This window comes from Onychostruthus taczanowskii, unplaced genomic scaffold (assembly GCF_017590055.1).
Source record: "Onychostruthus taczanowskii isolate IOZ18803 unplaced genomic scaffold, ASM1759005v1 scaffold89, whole genome shotgun sequence".
Classification (NCBI taxonomy): domain Eukaryota; kingdom Metazoa; phylum Chordata; class Aves; order Passeriformes; family Passeridae; genus Onychostruthus; species Onychostruthus taczanowskii.
Window position 1 is genome coordinate 2,709,930 of NW_024506882.1, and position 18,316 is coordinate 2,728,245.

At 47.5% G+C, this 18,316-nt stretch overlaps 1 protein-coding gene across 3 annotated transcripts in view; it reads right to left on the reverse strand.

Annotated features, from left to right (window-relative positions):
* YPEL2 (yippee like 2) overlaps window positions 1-18,316 on the reverse strand; it is a 32,094-nt gene that overhangs the window by 4,915 nt on the left and 8,863 nt on the right. Inside the window, exons 1-5 of one of the 3 annotated variants that reach the window (XM_041425412.1) lie at window positions 17,328-17,426; window positions 16,863-16,998; window positions 15,827-16,140; window positions 1,948-1,991; window positions 1,104-1,212 (exon numbers count right to left, since the gene is read on the reverse strand). In XM_041425412.1, the coding sequence (XP_041281346.1) occupies window positions 1,104-1,212; window positions 1,948-1,991; window positions 15,827-15,943 (270 nt within the window). In that variant the 5' untranslated portion in view covers window positions 15,944-16,140; window positions 16,863-16,998; window positions 17,328-17,426. Of the gene's footprint in view, window positions 1-1,103; window positions 1,213-1,947; window positions 1,992-15,826; window positions 16,141-16,862; window positions 16,999-17,327; window positions 17,458-18,316 lie in introns of those variants that run through there. The other 2 variants (XM_041425413.1, XM_041425414.1) reach the window with 2 other exon arrangements.

The following is an 18,316-nucleotide window of genomic DNA, read 5'->3' on the forward strand; positions in this document are numbered from 1 at the left end:
CTTGCCCACAGAGACAAAGTCAACTGCAGGTCTTCCTGTTGGCTCTCAGGAAAATTGGGAGGGAAAAAATCTTAAATCCTGCTTCTGGAGTCCCAAATCCTGCTTCTGGAATATTAAATTCTGCTTATGGAGTCATAAATTCTGCTTATGGAGTCATAAATCCTGCTTCCAGAATCCCAAATCCTACTTCTGCAATCTTAAATTATGCTTCTGGAATCCCAAATGCTGCTTCTGAAATCTTAAATTCTGTTTATGGAATCTTAAATCCTGCTTCTGGAATCTTAAATCTTGAGACCGGAATACTAAATCATGCTTCTGGAATATTAAATTATGCTTATGGAATATTAAATCCTGCTTCTAGAATCCTAAATCTTGAGACTGGAATAGTAAATCCTGCTTCTGGAACCTTATATAATGCTTCTAGAACACTAAATCCTGCTTCTGGAATACTAAAACATGCTTCTAGAATACTGAAGCCTGTTTATAGAACCCCAATCCTGCTTCTGGAATCTTAAATTGCTCTTCTAGAATCCTAAATCCTGGTTATGGAATCTTAAATCATGCTTCTAGAATACTAAATTTTGTTTCTAGAACCCTAAATCCTGCTTCTAGAATATTAAATCCTGCACCAGTTCAGACACTGGTGACAACGTTTGGACAAAATGGTGTGGGCCTCCAGAAGCAGAAATTAGGAGGCAACATTGGATTTTATTGGAAGGTAATTGAATTTTTGAAGAGCAAACAGATAAACTCGTGTTCAACAGCATTTCCAGTGGGAAGGACACAGGATTAATGGAGTATTCCATTATTAACCTTGATAACATCTAACAGAATAATAGACAAGAAGTGTCAACCACAGGACTGAAGTTATCCTCATTTATGTTAAAGCTCACTGAGGGGCACCCACCAAAACCAGGTGTGAATTCTTAATGAAAATAAAATTACATTAAAGCTGATTCTCTAAATGCAACACACACAAGGCAGCAGGAAAACAAGATGGTCACGGATGAAAACCTGCATTTTGGGCTCTCAAAACGACCCTTCCACCCCCTCAGCTGGAGCAGAGCTGCCCCAGGGGCAGAGGCAGGGACACAAATACTCACATATTTCCAGCCCAGCGTGGTTTTGCAGTTTTCACAGTAAATATCTGCCACGGCGTGCAGTCCTGTTAACAACACCCGCTCCTCTGCAGGGCCACAGCCCACGTTAACTCTGGGACAAAGCACACGTGCTCCCCATTAGTGCCCTTCCACGTCAGGATGCTCCAAAAAAGCTGACAATGATTTCACTGCAGTGTTTGAAAACACGAGCAGGAGGTTCTGAGTTTCCCAGCTGTGCCCAGAACAACTCCAGAGCAGAACGAAAAGGTAAAATGGGATTTTTTTATTCAACTAAAAAACTCAATGAAAGCTTTGAGCAGGAGATTAATAACACTCTAGTCACTTGTGCTAATTAGGCATTTGAGAGAGATTGTCATTCTCAAAATTGATAAAATGGTACTTTTACTTTCCCAAATGGAAAATTGAAAAATGTGACTAAAATCAGCAGTTGTGCTGAAAGACAGAGCAGCAGTGACCTCCCCAAAACTATTTCCAGTCACTGGGAAAATTATACTCAGTTTTTATGAAGTGCATATTTAGATATCATCCATCTCCACATTTAGAGAACTCTGGTTCTCTGGTCCCACTACATCCTGGGAGAGGAGAATGACTCAGCCATTAGCTCTGGTTCCTCAAGCTGGTGACGAAAAAAATCACCTTTTCCTTGCTGCTTATCTGAAACCCCTACACGACTCCAAAATGAATCAGGGGCTGTTTCTGCCTCTTCCTCCAGCCATGTGCAGGAAGCTCCCAACTCCCAGGCAGAGTTTTTCTGAAGGAAATGGGGTTTTTTTTCCCTTTTCCAGGAGGGTTTTGTTAAACCCCCCCGCGCGCGCTGGGTACTCACACGGAGTTGAAGAGGTACGCTCGTCCTTGGCTGCCCTGGAAGGACTGCAAGGCAAGAAAACAAAGCTCAGTTGGCTGCTTCAGAGGAAAGAGGCAACTGTTCTCCAGCTCCAAAGCTGCCCTTTCCACAGGACACACCTGGAATTCCCAGTGTTTTCATACAGGCCCAGTGAGAGTTGAGTTTTCTCTCTCATGTCCTAGGAAATCTCTTTTCACCCTTGTGGTGTTTATGAACTTCACTCAGCCTCACCTGAAGGCTGCAGAAATGGGTTTGAATCTCTTTTCAAACTGCACTTGCACATGAATTTCTCCTTGGGAATTGCACAGTGAGATGCTGAACTGAGCTGGGGGATTGGGATGTGTCTGTGCCAGGAGCTGGGCACACAGACACAGCTCCAGGCACTCCACAAAAGGTGTGTGCAAACCTCACCTCCCACTGGGACATCCTTGGGACTGGGGCTAAACCCAGCAGGATGGAGGTGAACACAGACAAGAGAAGCACAGAGCAGCCAGCCCAGCCCAGCCAGCCCAGGCACATCCCCAGGAGCTGAGAGGAAGGCAGAGTTTGGGGGGATCAGGGCAGTGCCAGCCTGGCAGGACACTGCAGGCATTCCCAGCACATCCCAGAGTGCCAGGTCTGTGCCAGCTCCCTGTGACAGTGCCAGCCTGGCAGGACACTGCAGGCATTCCCAGCACATCCCAGTGTGCCAGGTCTGTGCCATCTCCCACTGCAGGCATTCCCAGCACATCCCAGGGTGCCAGGTCTGTGCCATCCCCCTGGGACAGTGCCAGCCTGGCAGGCCACTGCAGGCATTCCCAGCACCTCCCAGAGTGCCAGGTCTGTGCCGTCTCCCTGTGACAGTGCCAGGCTGGCAGGCCCCTGCAGGCATTCCCAGCACCTCCCAGAGTGCCAGGTCTGTGCCATCTCCCTGTGACAGTGCCAGGCTGACAGGCACCAAGTGCCACCTGCATTTTTAATGTGCTTTGACAGGCACACACTGAATTAAACATTTGGTGCTTGTGAGCAAGGGCTGGGCTGGCTGCACACAGGTTACCTTGTGGGACACCTCAGGGAATGTCTGCACTGAGGGACAGGGGAAGTCAAAAATCAGCTTTTCTGGACCATTTACTGCTTTACTTTGCACCTCACCAGGAACCTTGGAATGTTTAGTGGTTTTCTTAAAACCTCAGACCAAAAACCCTTAAAAGGAGGGAGAGAATTTTGAGGGAAAAGAGAAACATTCATGTTTTACCTCTAACAATGGTCATTTATTTGGTCAAGAGCAGCCCCACATCACACAAAACAATCTCTGGGGGGTCCCTGCCCTCCTTGGGCTGTCCCCTTCCATCACCTGCCCAACTCCTGCCTCGTGGAGAGGCAGCCAAAGCCCTGCCAGCTTCCTTGGGAAGATCCCCAGTTGCAAAAGGATCCTTTCCATGGAGCAGAGGCACCTCAGAGGGCAAAAATGCCACGGGGCAGGGAGCCACAGTGCCAGCTGCCTGTGAGGTCTGCATGGCAGCAAGGGCTCTGCCAGCCACAAATCCCTGCCTGGCACACAGTTCCCTTCATCCTGGAGGGATAACTGATCTCCAGAGGAATCTGAAGCCCAGTGTTAGTTGCCACCCAGGGCACAGAAGAGCTCCTGTGGATGCAGAGAGGATGCCTGAGGCACTGGGATATCTCTGACTCAGACAAAAGCAGTGCCCCGAGGAATGCCTCTTTTCTTGGGGAGCAATTAAAACAGGACACATGGCTCGAGCATGTTTGTGTAATTGCATTTATTAGAGAAGCTTCTTTTAATCCCTCTGCAGCTCTGTGTTCCTGCTGCTGCCAAAGCCACCCTGCACCAGCCCAGGGAGCTGGGGGCAAAGTGGGCACCCAAAGGATGATTCCCTGCTCAGAAAGGAGGGTCCAAGCCAGCCTGAACAGGAGGGCACTGCCTGTCCCTGCTGCCATGGGAAAGGCTCAGGGACGAAGCACAAAGTCCCACAGCCACATCTGTGCCACCAGAGCAAAATGCAAGCAGATGGAGCTTTCTCACCATCCAGTCCTTCCCAGGAAACACTTCTCCAAAAACACCCAAGTGACTGAGTTTGCCAGTAACAGCAACTGTGGGAGCAGTGTTTTTATTGGTACAGAAATAGGATTTTCTGTGCAAAGGTCTGTCTTTAATAAACAACAAACCCAGTCCCATCAGCTGTGCTGGGGATCACTGGACATTGTTCCACTCCCAGGGACAGCAGCATCCTTCCAGAGCTGCCTGCCCTTCCTCCCAGCTCAAACCAGTGCTTGAGGGTATCTAAGGGTGGTCACTGGAAAAAAAAATCACATTATTTACCCCCTGCCCAAGCAGAGTTTTTAACAAACCATTGCTCAACTTTCAGTGCTGTCTCAACAGTCACCCTCCAGCCAGCAAAGGATTTGGCAAAACATACAAAAATCAGGAAGAGAAGTCTGGTAACCACAAGTTCCCCAGTGCATTTGTCCTCTGCTGGCTGTGTCTCTATAAAGGTGGCACAGGCAGCTTTTATCTGGGTGCTGTAACCTGAGCATTTCCTGGAGATATTCCTGCTCTTTGGCACACCAGAAAAATTGGCATATGCTGTAATGGGAACTACAAAATCAGAAAAAAAAAAAAACAAACCAGGTTTATTTATACACAAGCAGATGCTCCTGTATTTGTTTTTGCTGTTTTGTTTGTTTTTTTAAGAGACACACAAAGATTTCCACAACACACTTGATCTGCACTGAAGTGACAGCCAGCAGCCAGACCTACTTTCTGTGCTCTGCATTTTCCCTGTGCAGATTCTCCTGATACACACTCAGAGGTGCATCTCAATCCCCCTCCCACTGAAACCCAGAAAAAACAGCTCCTGGCATCACTTTCCAGCTGAAAGAAATGCAAAGGATCTTTCTGTTCTTGTTTCCCACTGGAAGCCCAAGCTCCACGTATTTTTCCCTGCCCTGCTCACGCTCAGGGTGGGAACACACCTGGATGTGCCAGCAACACAACCAAGCCTCCCCACCCTGTCTGAGCCCCCTGAAAAACCACCTCGAGCTGCTGGGATTGGAGATGGACCAGCTCAGGAACCCTCCCCACTCCTGGGTGCTCAGGAGAGAGGCATCCCAAAGCTGCAGGGCCCAAGGAATGCTGACCAGCTGGGAAGCAGAGCCCGGAGTCAGCACTTTGGAGAGGATTCTCTCTCCTCTCACAGCAGAAGCTCCATGTTAAGATGCTTTGGCAGCTGCTCTGGTTTAAGAAGCTCCTGCCACCCAATTTGCAGCCACTCTATGGCCCCTCAGCTGTGCTGGTCCCAAATTAGAGCAGTGAAATAACTGTGTGAAGAACCAGATGTTTTCTGAGGGAATGGCTTTTCCCTCTTTGTTAGCCCGTGAAAGGACACAGGAGTGCTTGTGGGGCAGACACAAGCCCTGGGGAACAGGGAGCTGTCTCCAAGTGCTGGCAGAGAGGCAGAGCACAGAACTGCAGCTCTGGTGGGAGACTGAGCCTGCAGAGAGGCCCTTGGGCTTCACTGATGCTGCTGGAGCAGCCACAGCCAGCTCCTGCCCAGCAGGGATGGGCCCAGCCTGCAGGACCATGAACCTGCCCTGCTCAGCAGCCTTGGGAGCTGTTTGGGTAAATCCATTTATCCTCTGCTCTGGGTGCCCTTGGCAGAGCCATGCAGGGAAGGGCTGTGCCTCCCCACCAGCCCTGTCCCACCTCCAGACCTTTGCTCTGGCACATTCCCCTCTCTGCTGAATGCTGGGGACACAGGAGGGAGTTCTGACATTCCACCAGGAATGTCAGAGTTTCTGCCAGGGAAAGGCAGAAACTCCAACAGCACCTGCAGCTCCTCTCTCACAGCACAGCCCACTCAGCAGCTCCACTCTCTGAACAGATGACAGGATTAACACCCCAAGTCTTTGTGGTGCTGTTTGACAATAGGCTGAACACAAAAAGAGCTGCTGGAATCATCTGGAAAAAGAGGAAGCACTTGCCAGGGCTAAATGGCTGCACGGTGATGCTCTGTTCCCTGCAGACTGCAGCAGAGAAAATCCTGCTCACCTACATCCAGCTGGCAGCCTTGGAACAACCCAATAAAACAGAAATGAAAAGGCAGCTGGTCCCAGAGAGGTCCAAGAGGGAAAGGGAACAGCGTGTGCCCCTTCACAGGCTGCTCCTGAGATAATTCCACTGCAGGGATGCAAAGGGAGCTGAGGGTGCTGGGCAATGAGGGGTGGCAGTGTCAGGGGAAAAACAAGCACAGGAACCAGGATTTTCCTAAAAGAACATGTTCCCTGTGCTATCCCAACAGGGCAGAGTGGTGCACTGAGAGAAGGGATGTTAGAAACCCTTGGGCACTGAATCTGTGCCTGAGGAATCCACACAAGGACTCTCCAGAGAGCTCTGGGGTCTGAGTTACTGCAGCCACAGCACAGCACTGTCAGATTTATCTATTCCCACTGCTGATCTAAGCCTGAAGCATCCAAGGAGGAGTGGTTCTCATAAAATACAGCTTGAACAGGGAGAGGAGGCCTTTAAATAACATAAAATGTGGTGTCAATATAACCTGACAGGAGTGTGAGCACCAAGATGTGCCTCAAACCCAGGTTTCCTTGTGCTCATCTTAATCCCAATTCCCACCTGCTGCTTTCCAACACCCCACACCAAGCTCGCCCTTCAGGGCACCTTCCAAGCCTGACTGAATTTAATTTCACTAAAAAGACGAGCCCTAGAACGTGTAGCAGGGAGAAAAACGGAAAATAAAACCTGGGCAAATTCCTGCTGCAGGTTCCAGGCTCTCCATTCCAACCATCCCCAACATCACACTCCAGCATTTCCCGGGGGAGCAGGAGTTCAACTGTTTGGTCCCTGAACCCACAGAAACCTCCTCAGGCTCCATTAATCCCACCTTGCTCTCCCCACAGAAAATCAGATTAAACAGAAATTCAATTTTGCTCCAGTGCCACCAGACACAGACCCACACCAAGGGAACAGCTTCCACTACTGCACCTCGTGCCCAGATGTGACCTTCCCCTGCTCCAGCTGCATTCTTGAGTTTTAATTGACTTTTACCACGGGTCCTTAATGCTATTTAAAGCCCAAAGTCGATATGGAATTAGCGGACCGAACTCATCTCTGAAATAATTCAATTAATTCAGCATGGCCTTTATTCCCCTGCAGTTTGTGTTGCTGTGCAAAAGCACAGGGAATAACCAGGATTTGCTGCATTCCATGCCCAGAACAGCTCCAGATTTTGTGGCTCAGGTTATGCAGGAAGGTGCACAGATGAAAGGATTTTTGCCTGGTTTTATTCTGATGGAATATCATTGCAAATTTTTATTCTGCCTCCCAGGTGTTGATCCAATCCCCAACCCTACTCCAACCTATAAGAATCCTTGTGCTCTGAAATCCCAGTGTTCCAGTGCCACACAACAGCCTCCTGATCCCTAAAACCCTCAGGCAAATTTAAGGAATGGTTCATTTTAAAATTCTTTTCAATAAGGACTTTTTTGATCCAGTTTGGTTTGGTTTTCAAAGGGAGATTCTCTCATCCTCTCACACTTCTGGGTGCTGGAGCCAAGAAAAATCCTCACTTTCACAAGATTCCCCAAAAATGCTGAAATATCATGAAGCACAGTGGACAGGCAGCATTATCCCTGGAATGTCAGTGCTGCCCAGGAAGATGGAGGCATTTAAATGGGTCAGGATCCAGGGGCACATTTCCAGTTATTAATCCAGACCCAGAGGGCAGGGCAGGGGATTTCTCTCAAAGGGGAGATTTTATATTGCAGTTGCAGAAGGGAGAAAAGAGAATTTCTTCTGGGGCTCTGCAATGAATGAAGAGCAGCACTCAAGGAAACACAAATCCCCTAAAATCGAGGGGGAGGCTTTTCCTCAAGCATTTGGATTTCTACCACAGATTCAGACACTGCTCTGCTGAGCTAAATCCTGAGCCAACCCCTAAAAAAATGCCAAAATTCACAAAACAGCTGCAAACTGCTCTCTGTCCCCTTGTCCCTGCCAGGCTGTCCTGACTCACCTCAAGCACAACACTGAATTCTCCTCCTGTTATCACAAGCCCTCTGCTATTCCCCCTCCTTCCTGAAGCCCTGGGCTCCTGGACTCTGTTCTTATTTATTTTTAAATGAGTTTCCAGCTCACAGACTTCAAAGTGAAATTTCAAAATGCAAATGGCTGAGGGCGCAAACTACTGAAGGCAAATAAAAAAAAATACATCAGATTTATGACTTCTATAAAACTTCACAATATTTTGGGGCTTCTCTTGTGATTTCCACAGTCTCTGGTTGCTGCTGTGATTCAAAACTTGACTTTAAGATGAAAAAGGATGGAAATACAGTGGGGAGAAAGAGCAGATGGAGTGTTTACTTTTAAAAGCAATTACTCCAATTTATTTAGGGGCAGAGAAAAGCAGAGCAGGAATGTGTGAGTGTGAATTCCAGGAGAGCAGGGAGCCTGGGCACTGCTTAACCCTGATCCCTGCACTTCCATGGCTCATTCCCAACAGGCACCAGGAAAAAAAAAAACAAACCAGCATTCCCAGAGCTGGGATGAGTTTGGCACTGCCAGCCATTTACATCTAGCACACAGAAGATAATTTTGTTATTTACTGTGAAAAACCAGAGAAGGTGACAGTGAAAGCCCTTTCTGGGTACACAGGGATGAAAAATGTAATTTTTGCCGTGGGTTTTATCCCCCCACTTTTGAGTGCTGCTGTGTTCCTCCAGGCTCAAAGCATCCACCAATCCAGTCATTTTAAAAAGCAGTGGCAGGGGGAGAATAAAGCCTTTTATTTCCACATTAATTATTGCTGCTGCATGGGTTTTGGAGATAAACACAGAGCTGGGATGGAAGATGGAAACTGCTAATGCAACAAGTTATTTAATTAGCAGCATAATAGTGAGTGTCCACGTATCAGTGGAGCACTGTTTACCATTAATGCAGCCCATAATAGCAGCAGTGCTGACACTGAGGGCAGACTTGCTTCTCAGCAAAAGCAGATTTGTCCAGGGCAGCAGCTCCCCTGTGTCCCTGCAGGGAGATGAAGTCACCAAACACCTCATGGCTGAGAATTTCACCACTTATTGAAATTATCATTCACTTATTAATCCCTCACCTAAATCCTCAATATTTCTGTCTTGTCAAAAGAAGTTCTGCTACTAAAATTCATTTTATTACTGAGGATGTGTCCTCAGAGCTGAGCTGGAATCAGATTTTAATTCTGATTTTAAATCTCCCCATTCCAGGTACCCAGCCTCAGTTTCTACCTTTTTTATTGCTGTTTATCCTAACAGCTGTGATTGCCACGGTGCATTTTAAGAGAGGAGACTGGGCAGAGTTTCCTTATTGCCTGAGCTTCAATCCTGGCCCATTCCAGCCCTGCTGGATGAGGAAAGCTGCAGAGGATTCCTGCAGGGATGTGCTGCTGGCTGACAGACACAACAGCTCCCCCAAAGCATGTGTGAAGCCCTCAGACAGCATTTCCTGCTGCTCCAAAATAGAAATTATCCTCAGAGACTCCTCAGGGGTCTTCTCCCCAAAGGCAACAGGTGGGAAAAGCCCCCCTGCACTGCCCCCGTGGTTTTGTGTGATTAAATTACAGATTAAACCAAAGCTCTGTGTTGTTCCTGGGCTGCTCTTACAACCATAAATCAGATTAAAACCACACACCTGCAAGGGAAATTCCCAGGACAGCTCCTCCCAGGAGCAAGCCCTGGGTTCTGCTGGAATTCCCTCCTTTTCCAACTGCAAGGACCAACAGCTGAAACTCCCAGGAGGGCTCAGACCTCCCCAGCTCCCAGCTCCAGTTGTTCAGGATTTGCAGCAGTTGCAGCAAAAACCCTGATGATTCAACTGTCCTTCCTCCCTGGCAGCTCCCTGGATAATAAATGGGAGCAATATTTTATTTATGCCCAGGTCATCAATTCTAAGGCAGAGGAAGCAGCAGATGAAAGGAGAGCTGCTTCCATGAAGAAAGTGATGGATTAGAAAAATCCATTTTTACCTTGTTCCTCCTCCTTGACAGGGAATTCTAAACTCCTGTGATTTATTACCTTTTTCCTCCTTCTTTTGGAACAGAACGAAATATTTTAAAAATCACACAGCAGTTAATTGCTGCATAAACACAATTATGCAAGGAGGTACAAATTGCCTTGGGCTTTTTCTATTGAACAACCATATCCTGACTAAATAAAACAACCTGATCCTGACTCTCTCCAATGCCATTATGGACAGCAGGATCTGAGGGAACACTTGTAGGGTAAACCCCAGAGGAAGCAATTCCACAGGACAGAAGGATCTAATTTAAGTGGCTGCATTACAGAATGGGCACCACAAATTCTCCCTGCCCAGCTCGGGTTTCACATCCTGACTTTTCCCTGCAAAGGGCACTCGTTGTTTGTTTATTCCCTCCCAAACACAGAGCTGGGGACTCAAATAACAACCCCAGACCCGCTGCCCTCCTCTCTGCCAACACCAACCTGCCTGGAAAGGGTTCTGGGGATGGATTTGCCTGGAAAAGTGGAATTAAGGCTGCACCTCCTGCTGAAAACGCTGGAGGAAAAGCTCTGATGACACATTGTTCTACTGAGCACTGAAATCCTCTCGACCTGCATTTAATTTTAAACTTCATGGAAGCCAAGAATTACAAGGTGCCTTCCCCATCACGTTCACAGCAGTGAAATGAGAGCTAAAAAATCTCATAATGACTTTTCCCGGAGCTGCTTTGCTGTTTATCACTTACTGCTTGAACTCTAATATTTGCAATTAAGAGCAAGCTCTGAATAATGCCTGGAAGTGGCAAATTCATTAGGGAACACGAGCTGGAAAGCAGGATCCAAAAGCTACTGGACAGCTTCTAGAAATGTGCACAAAATGGGTAAATCTGGTGCGTGAAGAGCTCACAGCAAATAAATGAACAGAAGATTTCTGTGCAGTGCTGAGCCAGTGAGACTGATACAATTATGAAATGTGGGAGCTGAAAAGATGCTGCTGCAGAGTCTGAGGCTGCAACAATGAGAGCAGCTCTGTTTCCATCCCTAAAAAAGAGATTGAAATGCTAAAAATGTGGAAGAGAACCACAAAAATTATGTGAAACTGGAAAAAATCAGATTGCACCATGACAGAGCTGAATCTATTTAGTCTGTCCAGAAACTGATCAAGAGTGACTTTGGTTACTGCAGACCTTTTATAGGAGAGGAGCAGGGACTGGAGAGGTATTTTATTAGCAAAAGAAATAAAATTATGGCCAATGACAAGAAGCACAAGTCAGACAAATCTAAATTCAAAGTCTCTGATTTTTAATAGTAAGGATGATTAACCACTGGAAAAAAATGACCAAAGGGAGCAGTGAATTTCTCCTCCTGAAGTCTTCAAATGGAGACTAAATGCTTTTCCTGAAAGAATTGCTGCTATCCTGGTGAAATCCACTGGCCCATGCCCAGAGGAGCTCAGGTGTGATGATGTGATGGCTCCTCCTGGCCTTAGGAGTTCATTACTGTGGGGCTGGGAACTTCAATTCATATTTGGGAAGGAACAAGATCTACTTTAAAGCAAGAATAAAACCTGTGTAATGAAAACCAAGAACTTCACCCTTGAGAAGGGAATAGCCCTCTCAGCTCATACACTGGTTTTTCCTGTGATGGAAATGCAGGATTTTCCTCAGACATGTCTTGGACACTTATTAAATGCCTCTTTTTCCATTAGGTTAAGGATTACCTCCTTGTAATTTCACATTTATTGTTCTACCTTGTGTGCATGTTGCCCCCACCCAGCAAATAACTTCACATCTTCAAAGTGAACTGAGCTACAAATATCAGCTGGTTCCTGAGAATAAAGCCCTAAAGAACATTAAACACTGCCTTGTCCACATGAAAGAAAGAAAAAAAGCAAAGAGCCAAACCAAAAACCCCAAAAACTGCTGCTCCTTTCACCTGCATGTGGTGCAGCAAATGCTCCCAAGCAGCTGAATTCATCCAGAGCTTCTGTGGAAGCACCAAAGCCTCAAATCCTTTTCAGATCCTCCAGCTGCTACATGGAGCAAAGTTTGATGCTTTCAGCGAGCCATAAATTTCCCCAGGAGCTGCTGAACCACCAGGCTCAGGCTCCAGCAGCCAGGAAAAAGAAGAGGCCACAAGGATTGGGAGGGAATTTTCCTGATCAGCCTCCCAACTCCCGACTGAGAAGATCAAAAAGAGCTTCTAAGTGCTCCCTCATTAACAACCCGGCCCCAAATGAGAAAGTCAGGCACACAGGAGTGCTGGATTTTTCCTAAATTCTCAGCCTGGAGGAGCTGCAGCCTTTTGTGCTGAAGAATTTCCCATTCATGTTCAGCGAGGTTCCATGCAGACATCAAAGGAAAAACATTAAATTTCCCCAGCAAGCCTCGGGCTAACTTCAGAGGATACATCACTGAGTAATGTTTAGCAGTTGGATCACAGTTAATTCAGGGAAAAAAAGAAACTGCAGGACGCCCACAAGACATTCTCCACATATTTCCATAATCGGGGACATTTCTGCTGAATTACTGCTCGCATAGCACAAAAAATCAGCACCCAAGACACTCAGTGGCATCTTTGGCCTGGATCTTTCTGCTCTTGTTCCCATCCTCCTTTAAGGGCACCAAGTACATGTGGATTCCAAGAGGAAGAGCTGAACTAACTCAGACTAGGTAGAAATCAGCATCACCCCTGCCAGTCTGAAAACTTTGTTAACTTTTCTGTTAAATGTCTGTTTTGTTGGCTGTTCCCCTCAGGCCTCACTAGAAAATGATGTAGAAGAAAAACTCCTGTGTCTCCTTCCTGGAGACATTGATTATGGAATACATATTTTTCTCAAACATTCTAAAAACTATGGGAGATGTTGTGCCTGTAACAAGAAGTACCTTTCACTTATTTGTTTGGCATTGAAATATAATTTTTAAGTACAGTTGCCTGGCACGGTGATTTTGTTTTTACATTAAAATCAAAGAGGGCTGGGACACCCTGTACTAATGTGGAGGAGCAGACAGAACCTGCTCCAAAACCTTCCAAGCAGACTGGACAAAGCAGCAGCAGCAATTCAGGTGGGGAAAAGGAGGAACAAAGACATCCAGTGACTTCCTCAAGGTCACACAGGAATCTGTTGCAGGGCAGGGTTGAGTTCCCAAAGTCTCAGCCCACTTATGCACTGGAAAAAGCAGTGAAACAAGAGTATGTACTAAATTTGGCACAGCCTTTTAAATGATGCATTGCTCCAAGGGAACAAGAACCTCCACTCATGTTAAGCCAGACACCAAAGGAACACAGAAAGGAAAACGACTCACTCCACCCAATTTATCTGATCACCTTAATATTTCCTAAGTCAATAAGGCCTTTCTTGGCCAGACAGTCCAACCTACAATTTAGATCCTGTTACAAAATCAGACACACTAAACCACTTTCTCCCTTAGGCTGCAGGAGATAAAAGGCCAAGTAAGCAACATTTTGGTAACTGGCTTCGTGTAACAGCTTTGGATTTTCTTAAAAGCCTCAGCATCGATTGTTTTCTTTAAATAGCAATGGTTTATTGAGAAACCTTCTACCCCTGTTAAAGCACAAGGTTTTCCTGAAGTAGAGAAGGGAGCAAAACCTGCCCTGCCAAGGCATATTTGTCCAAGGGTTGTGGATACCTGGTGCTGGCAAAACACTTTGAAACCAGAGTTAAATTAACACTGAAGGGCTGAGAGGGGAAACTTGGGAGATGGAGAGGAAATGAAAGCATGGTCTGACACAGAACAACCCTGGGATTCAGCTCCACTTGTGTTTCATCCAACAGCTCCAGCCAGTGCTGTAAGTTGTGAGCATCCAGAGGAGCTAAAAGCTGCTGGAGTGCAGAGCAGCCCAGCTCTGCTGTGGTCTCTGCACATCTCGGGGCAAAAGGAGCACAGGAATTCATTCCATGGAGGCAAATCACCAGCACCCTGCTGTTACATAAAAGCCTGTTTTGTGGGGAATGTTTCCAAGGATGGAGTCATTTGGGCTGTTTGGATCCCATGGCACAGTCAGGTTCAGGATGAGCTGCAGCTGCTCCCATTTTTGCAGTCTCCCACTCCCTTTTCCATCCTCGTTCCTCCCTTTTTCTCTGCCACGTTTTCATGTGGGAAACCAGCACAGCAACTGCAGTGCCTGCTTCAGGGATGTGAACATAAGGCTGTCATGAAAGAACTGAAACATCTCCCCGAGCCCTTCTGCAAACTGAACTCAAACAGATAAAAAAGCCACTATTTAAGTTTGCCTGGGAAAGTTCCTCCACATTTGGAAGCCCCTTGAGGCAGGGACTGCCCTTCTGTTCTGTCAAACAGCCACTTGTACAAGCCATGATTGCACAACTACTTTTATAAGGTTTCCAATTATACAAAGAATGTGTTTTTATTCATGTTTACAACCCTGAGAAACAAACCCTGAAACCCCAAACCCTTTGCATTCAAATTCCATGACCTGCTGCTGGCTCCACCAGCGATGTGGTCCCAACTATTAATTCACACCTTGGTCTAGAATGAGCTTTTAGAAGGAGCAGATCCCAGAGCACACTGGAGTTAACACTTCCAAAAGTCACATTGTGCTTCCCTCATTTCCATATTTTAGCAGTCAGCATTCCCGGGCAGCTTCTGCCTGCCTTGGGCTAAAGAAGCTCAAATTCCAAGCAGTTGGCAGTCCTGGCATTGCCCTGCTGGAAGCTACTTAACCTGCAAAGCTGGCTGCATTGGAGCATGGACATGGAACAAGGAGGGGAAGGAAGCATCAAAGGTGAAAGCACTGGGAATGTACAGCCTTGCTTTTCCTTGGCTGGGGACCAGCTGTGTCAAGAAACAAAAGCAGAGCACAAACTTTAATCTACTGTAAAAACAGCAAGTAAAACAAAGCTCTTTCCTCATCCAGTAAAGCACTTTCTGTGTCCCAACACAACATCCAGGGCACCAAATAAAAATGCAGGCAGTCACTGCCCCATCTCAGCTGGGCACAGGAGCCTGGAGCCACCCAGCTGGCCCAAAAGGTGAAGCAATTTCACCTCCAGGGCACAGATGCTGCCACATTTACATTTCAAACCCCTTTCCAAGGGGCACAGCTCCTCTGCCCCTGGTGCTCCAAGAAGCTGAACTATTCAAGCTGCACACACAGAGCTCACAGCACCATTTGCACTCAGCCCAGCTCATAAATCTCTGGCTGTGGCTGTTTTTTCTGAGCACAGATTTTAGAAGCTGAATAAACTTTACAGAACAGTTATTCCAAGGCAGCTGAGACCTGGGAACTCGGTGCTGACCACAGCCAGGCACTGCAGGCTCCAGCAGACCCTGGGAAGGTTTAGTTTTCCCACTTCAGAACAAGCTCCTCTTGCTGGCAGGCTCCTTTTGCATCAGAACATTTACTGGCTCTGAGAGCTTTTAATTTAGTTTATCCTAACACCCCCCATGAGTTGGAAGGGACTCATCAGGATTACTGAGTCCAACTCCAGCACAGGACACCCCAACAATCCTACCCTGTGCCTCAGAGCTCTGTCCAAATGTTTCTTGAATTCAGACAGACTTGGTGTTGTGATCAAACCCTGGGGAGCCTCTTTCAGTGCTCAACCACCCTGGGGGTGAAAACCTTCTCCTGATACCCACCTAAACCTGCCCTGACTCAGCTGCAGCCATTCCCTGGTCACGAGAGTGAACAGATCAGTACACTTGTGAGGATGGTGAAGACCCCAAGCAGTTAACATAAAACCAGCAGCTCACAAATAGATCCTGTGGGCTGAGAGCCCATTTTCCAAGGAAAAAAGGCAGCTGGATAAGGCCAAGCACTTCCACAGCCACTGATGTGCAACGTGAGGGAACCATCTGCTCCAGGCAGCACCTACCTTGGAAATGAGCTCATCGTGGTTGGCCAGGTGAGCCCTGCAGTGGATGCAGCTGTAGGTCCTGTGGCACGAAGGCAGATATGCCTGGAAAGTTTTGGACCTTGTCATCTTCACCATTGGAGCCACTGAGCGCTGGCTGAAGTCGGGGGTGGCCCAGGAGGCGCTCCCGCAGGACGGGTCGCACGGGAAACAGCGGAACACGCAGGTAAAGGCCGTGGTTTGGCAGGGGATGGGTGTGTGGGGCAGGCTCCACACGCTGGTGATGCTCCAGAGGAAGGGATTTGGGCACAGGAAGCAGGGGGTCCCACAGAAACCTGCGGTGGAAAGCAGACACAACACTCAGCTCGCTGTGTCGCAGAGCGCAGGGGGATTTAGGGCTGGATTTAGGAGCAGGGGACAGGAGTGATGGCCTGGGATTAGATCAGCAGCACAGATCTTTATTCACTTGCTGGCTGCCCTCACACCTCCCTGCTGCTGTTATCTGCACCAATTCTTCCAGCACTTCCTCTGGAAATGCCTGCAGAGGTGTGAAGGGGATTCCCACCCAGCCTGATCCCCAAACCCCCCTGGGGCACCACCCCAGCTCTGCCAGCCAGGGAGAAAGTGGGGAGCAGAGCCAGCCCATGGGAAAAATGAGAGCTGGACCTGGGTTTTCTGAGCCACCAGGTAAGGGCCTGAGTCACCAAACCAGTTTTTCTCTCCATTCTGCCCTACTTTCCCCATGGGAAATGCAGGATTCCTTCATTACACTCTCCTTTAGAACTCCCTGCAAGCTCTGAAGGTAGAAGCTACTCTATAAACTGCACTCCAGTATTTTATTTTTTTTTTAATCTGAACATCTGACAGCAGCCAAAGCAAGGCACAGCCTCTGAAGACTACTCCTGATAGCAAGAGACAGTTAAAAACCCTATTCAGCATGGAAACACCATTTTACACTCCAACATCATCTGACAGCACCTGCAAGGCAGCTCAAGTCTGGGTCTCTTTTTGTTGGCAGAAATGGAGTTTTCAGATCCCACACCAATAAAAGTCTTACCAGCTACAAGTGTTCCTTTTGAGGATGGAAAAGCACAAAGGAAGCAGCTCCCCTCCCTCCCGGATCCATGGCGTGCATGCAGGCTCTACAAATTAATCATGAACTCTGGCTGCTCCTCCCAGGAGGATTTTCCTTTCTATAAAACATGTGATTCTGCTCACTTTCTGAGCCTGCACTTTGTGGGTCAAACATGGAACAACACCAACTTCACCCCTACCACCACCAGCCACCCCCAAAATAAAGAAAAGAAGGAATAACATCTTGGGAAAAGCCTGCCTCCAACACTTCCCCCAAGCCTTGCCACGGCTGATAAAGCAGATTCAAGGTACCCAAGCCATGGACACTGTCCCAGGGTGTTCAGAGCTCTGTCCAGCCTGCCTTGGACACCTCCAGGGATGGGGCAGCCACAGCTGCTCTGGGCAGCCTCTGCCAGGCCTCCCTGAAGGATTTTTTGGTGATACCTACCCCAAAGCTCCTCTCTATCAGTGTGAAGGCATTCCCCTTGTCCTGTCACTCCCTGCTCCTGGAAATATTCCCTCTCCCTCTCTCTGGGACCACACACAGAGCTCAACAGGAGGCAGAATCCTGTAAAACAACAGTTTACCCATTTCTTTTTCCCTTTTTTTTTTTTTTTTTTCTGAGTATTTTTCTTCTGCTCTCCAGGACCCAGCTCCCTCACAGTCAAATAGGAAAAAAAGCATCTTGCTCATCAGGCAAGCTGCTGATAAAGCATATCTATCACCATCATAACAGTCAGCACTTCCACAGCAGTGCTCATTCCTAAAGCTTTTTTGCAAATACCAACTAATCAGATTAACCTTTTCCAATTAAAGTTACAGCCACAGCTAAGCAGGGCCCATCCTGACACAGAAGGGTTCATTGCCCAGCCTGTGAGGAGCTCACCCCTCTCCTGTCCAGCCCAAATGAGGTTTTGCCAGGGATTTACCTGTCCAGTTGCTGAGGACTGGGCACTGTTTGCTCCACAGCTGCAGCTCTGGATTTCAGCAAGATTTGCCTTTTACACTCATCAGAGAAGGAAGATAAGTCAGTCTTCACCTGTATCCTGCCCCAGTTCTCTGTGTGCACCAGAATTTTGTCAGAACACAGTTCTGCATTAGTCAGCATTGTTTTCCCATCCAAGGTGAGAAGCACTCAAGGACTGCAGCCTAAATTAGCAACAGGGCAGAAGCCAGATGTAAACCAAAGCAGAATCCTCATTTTCAGCTGCTACAAAACCACCCCCAAATTCCAGGGCCCTGACTGAGCAGCTGATGTGTTTCATCCCAGCCCTAAGGGATCCCAGAAGCTGCAATCTGGGAGGCTCCAAGTGCAAGGAAGCCAAGTGTGCCCTTCCTGGGCCAAATGCAGCTGGATCCCTGGAGAAGAGCTGGAAGAAAGAACAAGGAAAGACTGGCAATCACTTCACCTGATTCCTGAATGAGAATCCAGATTGT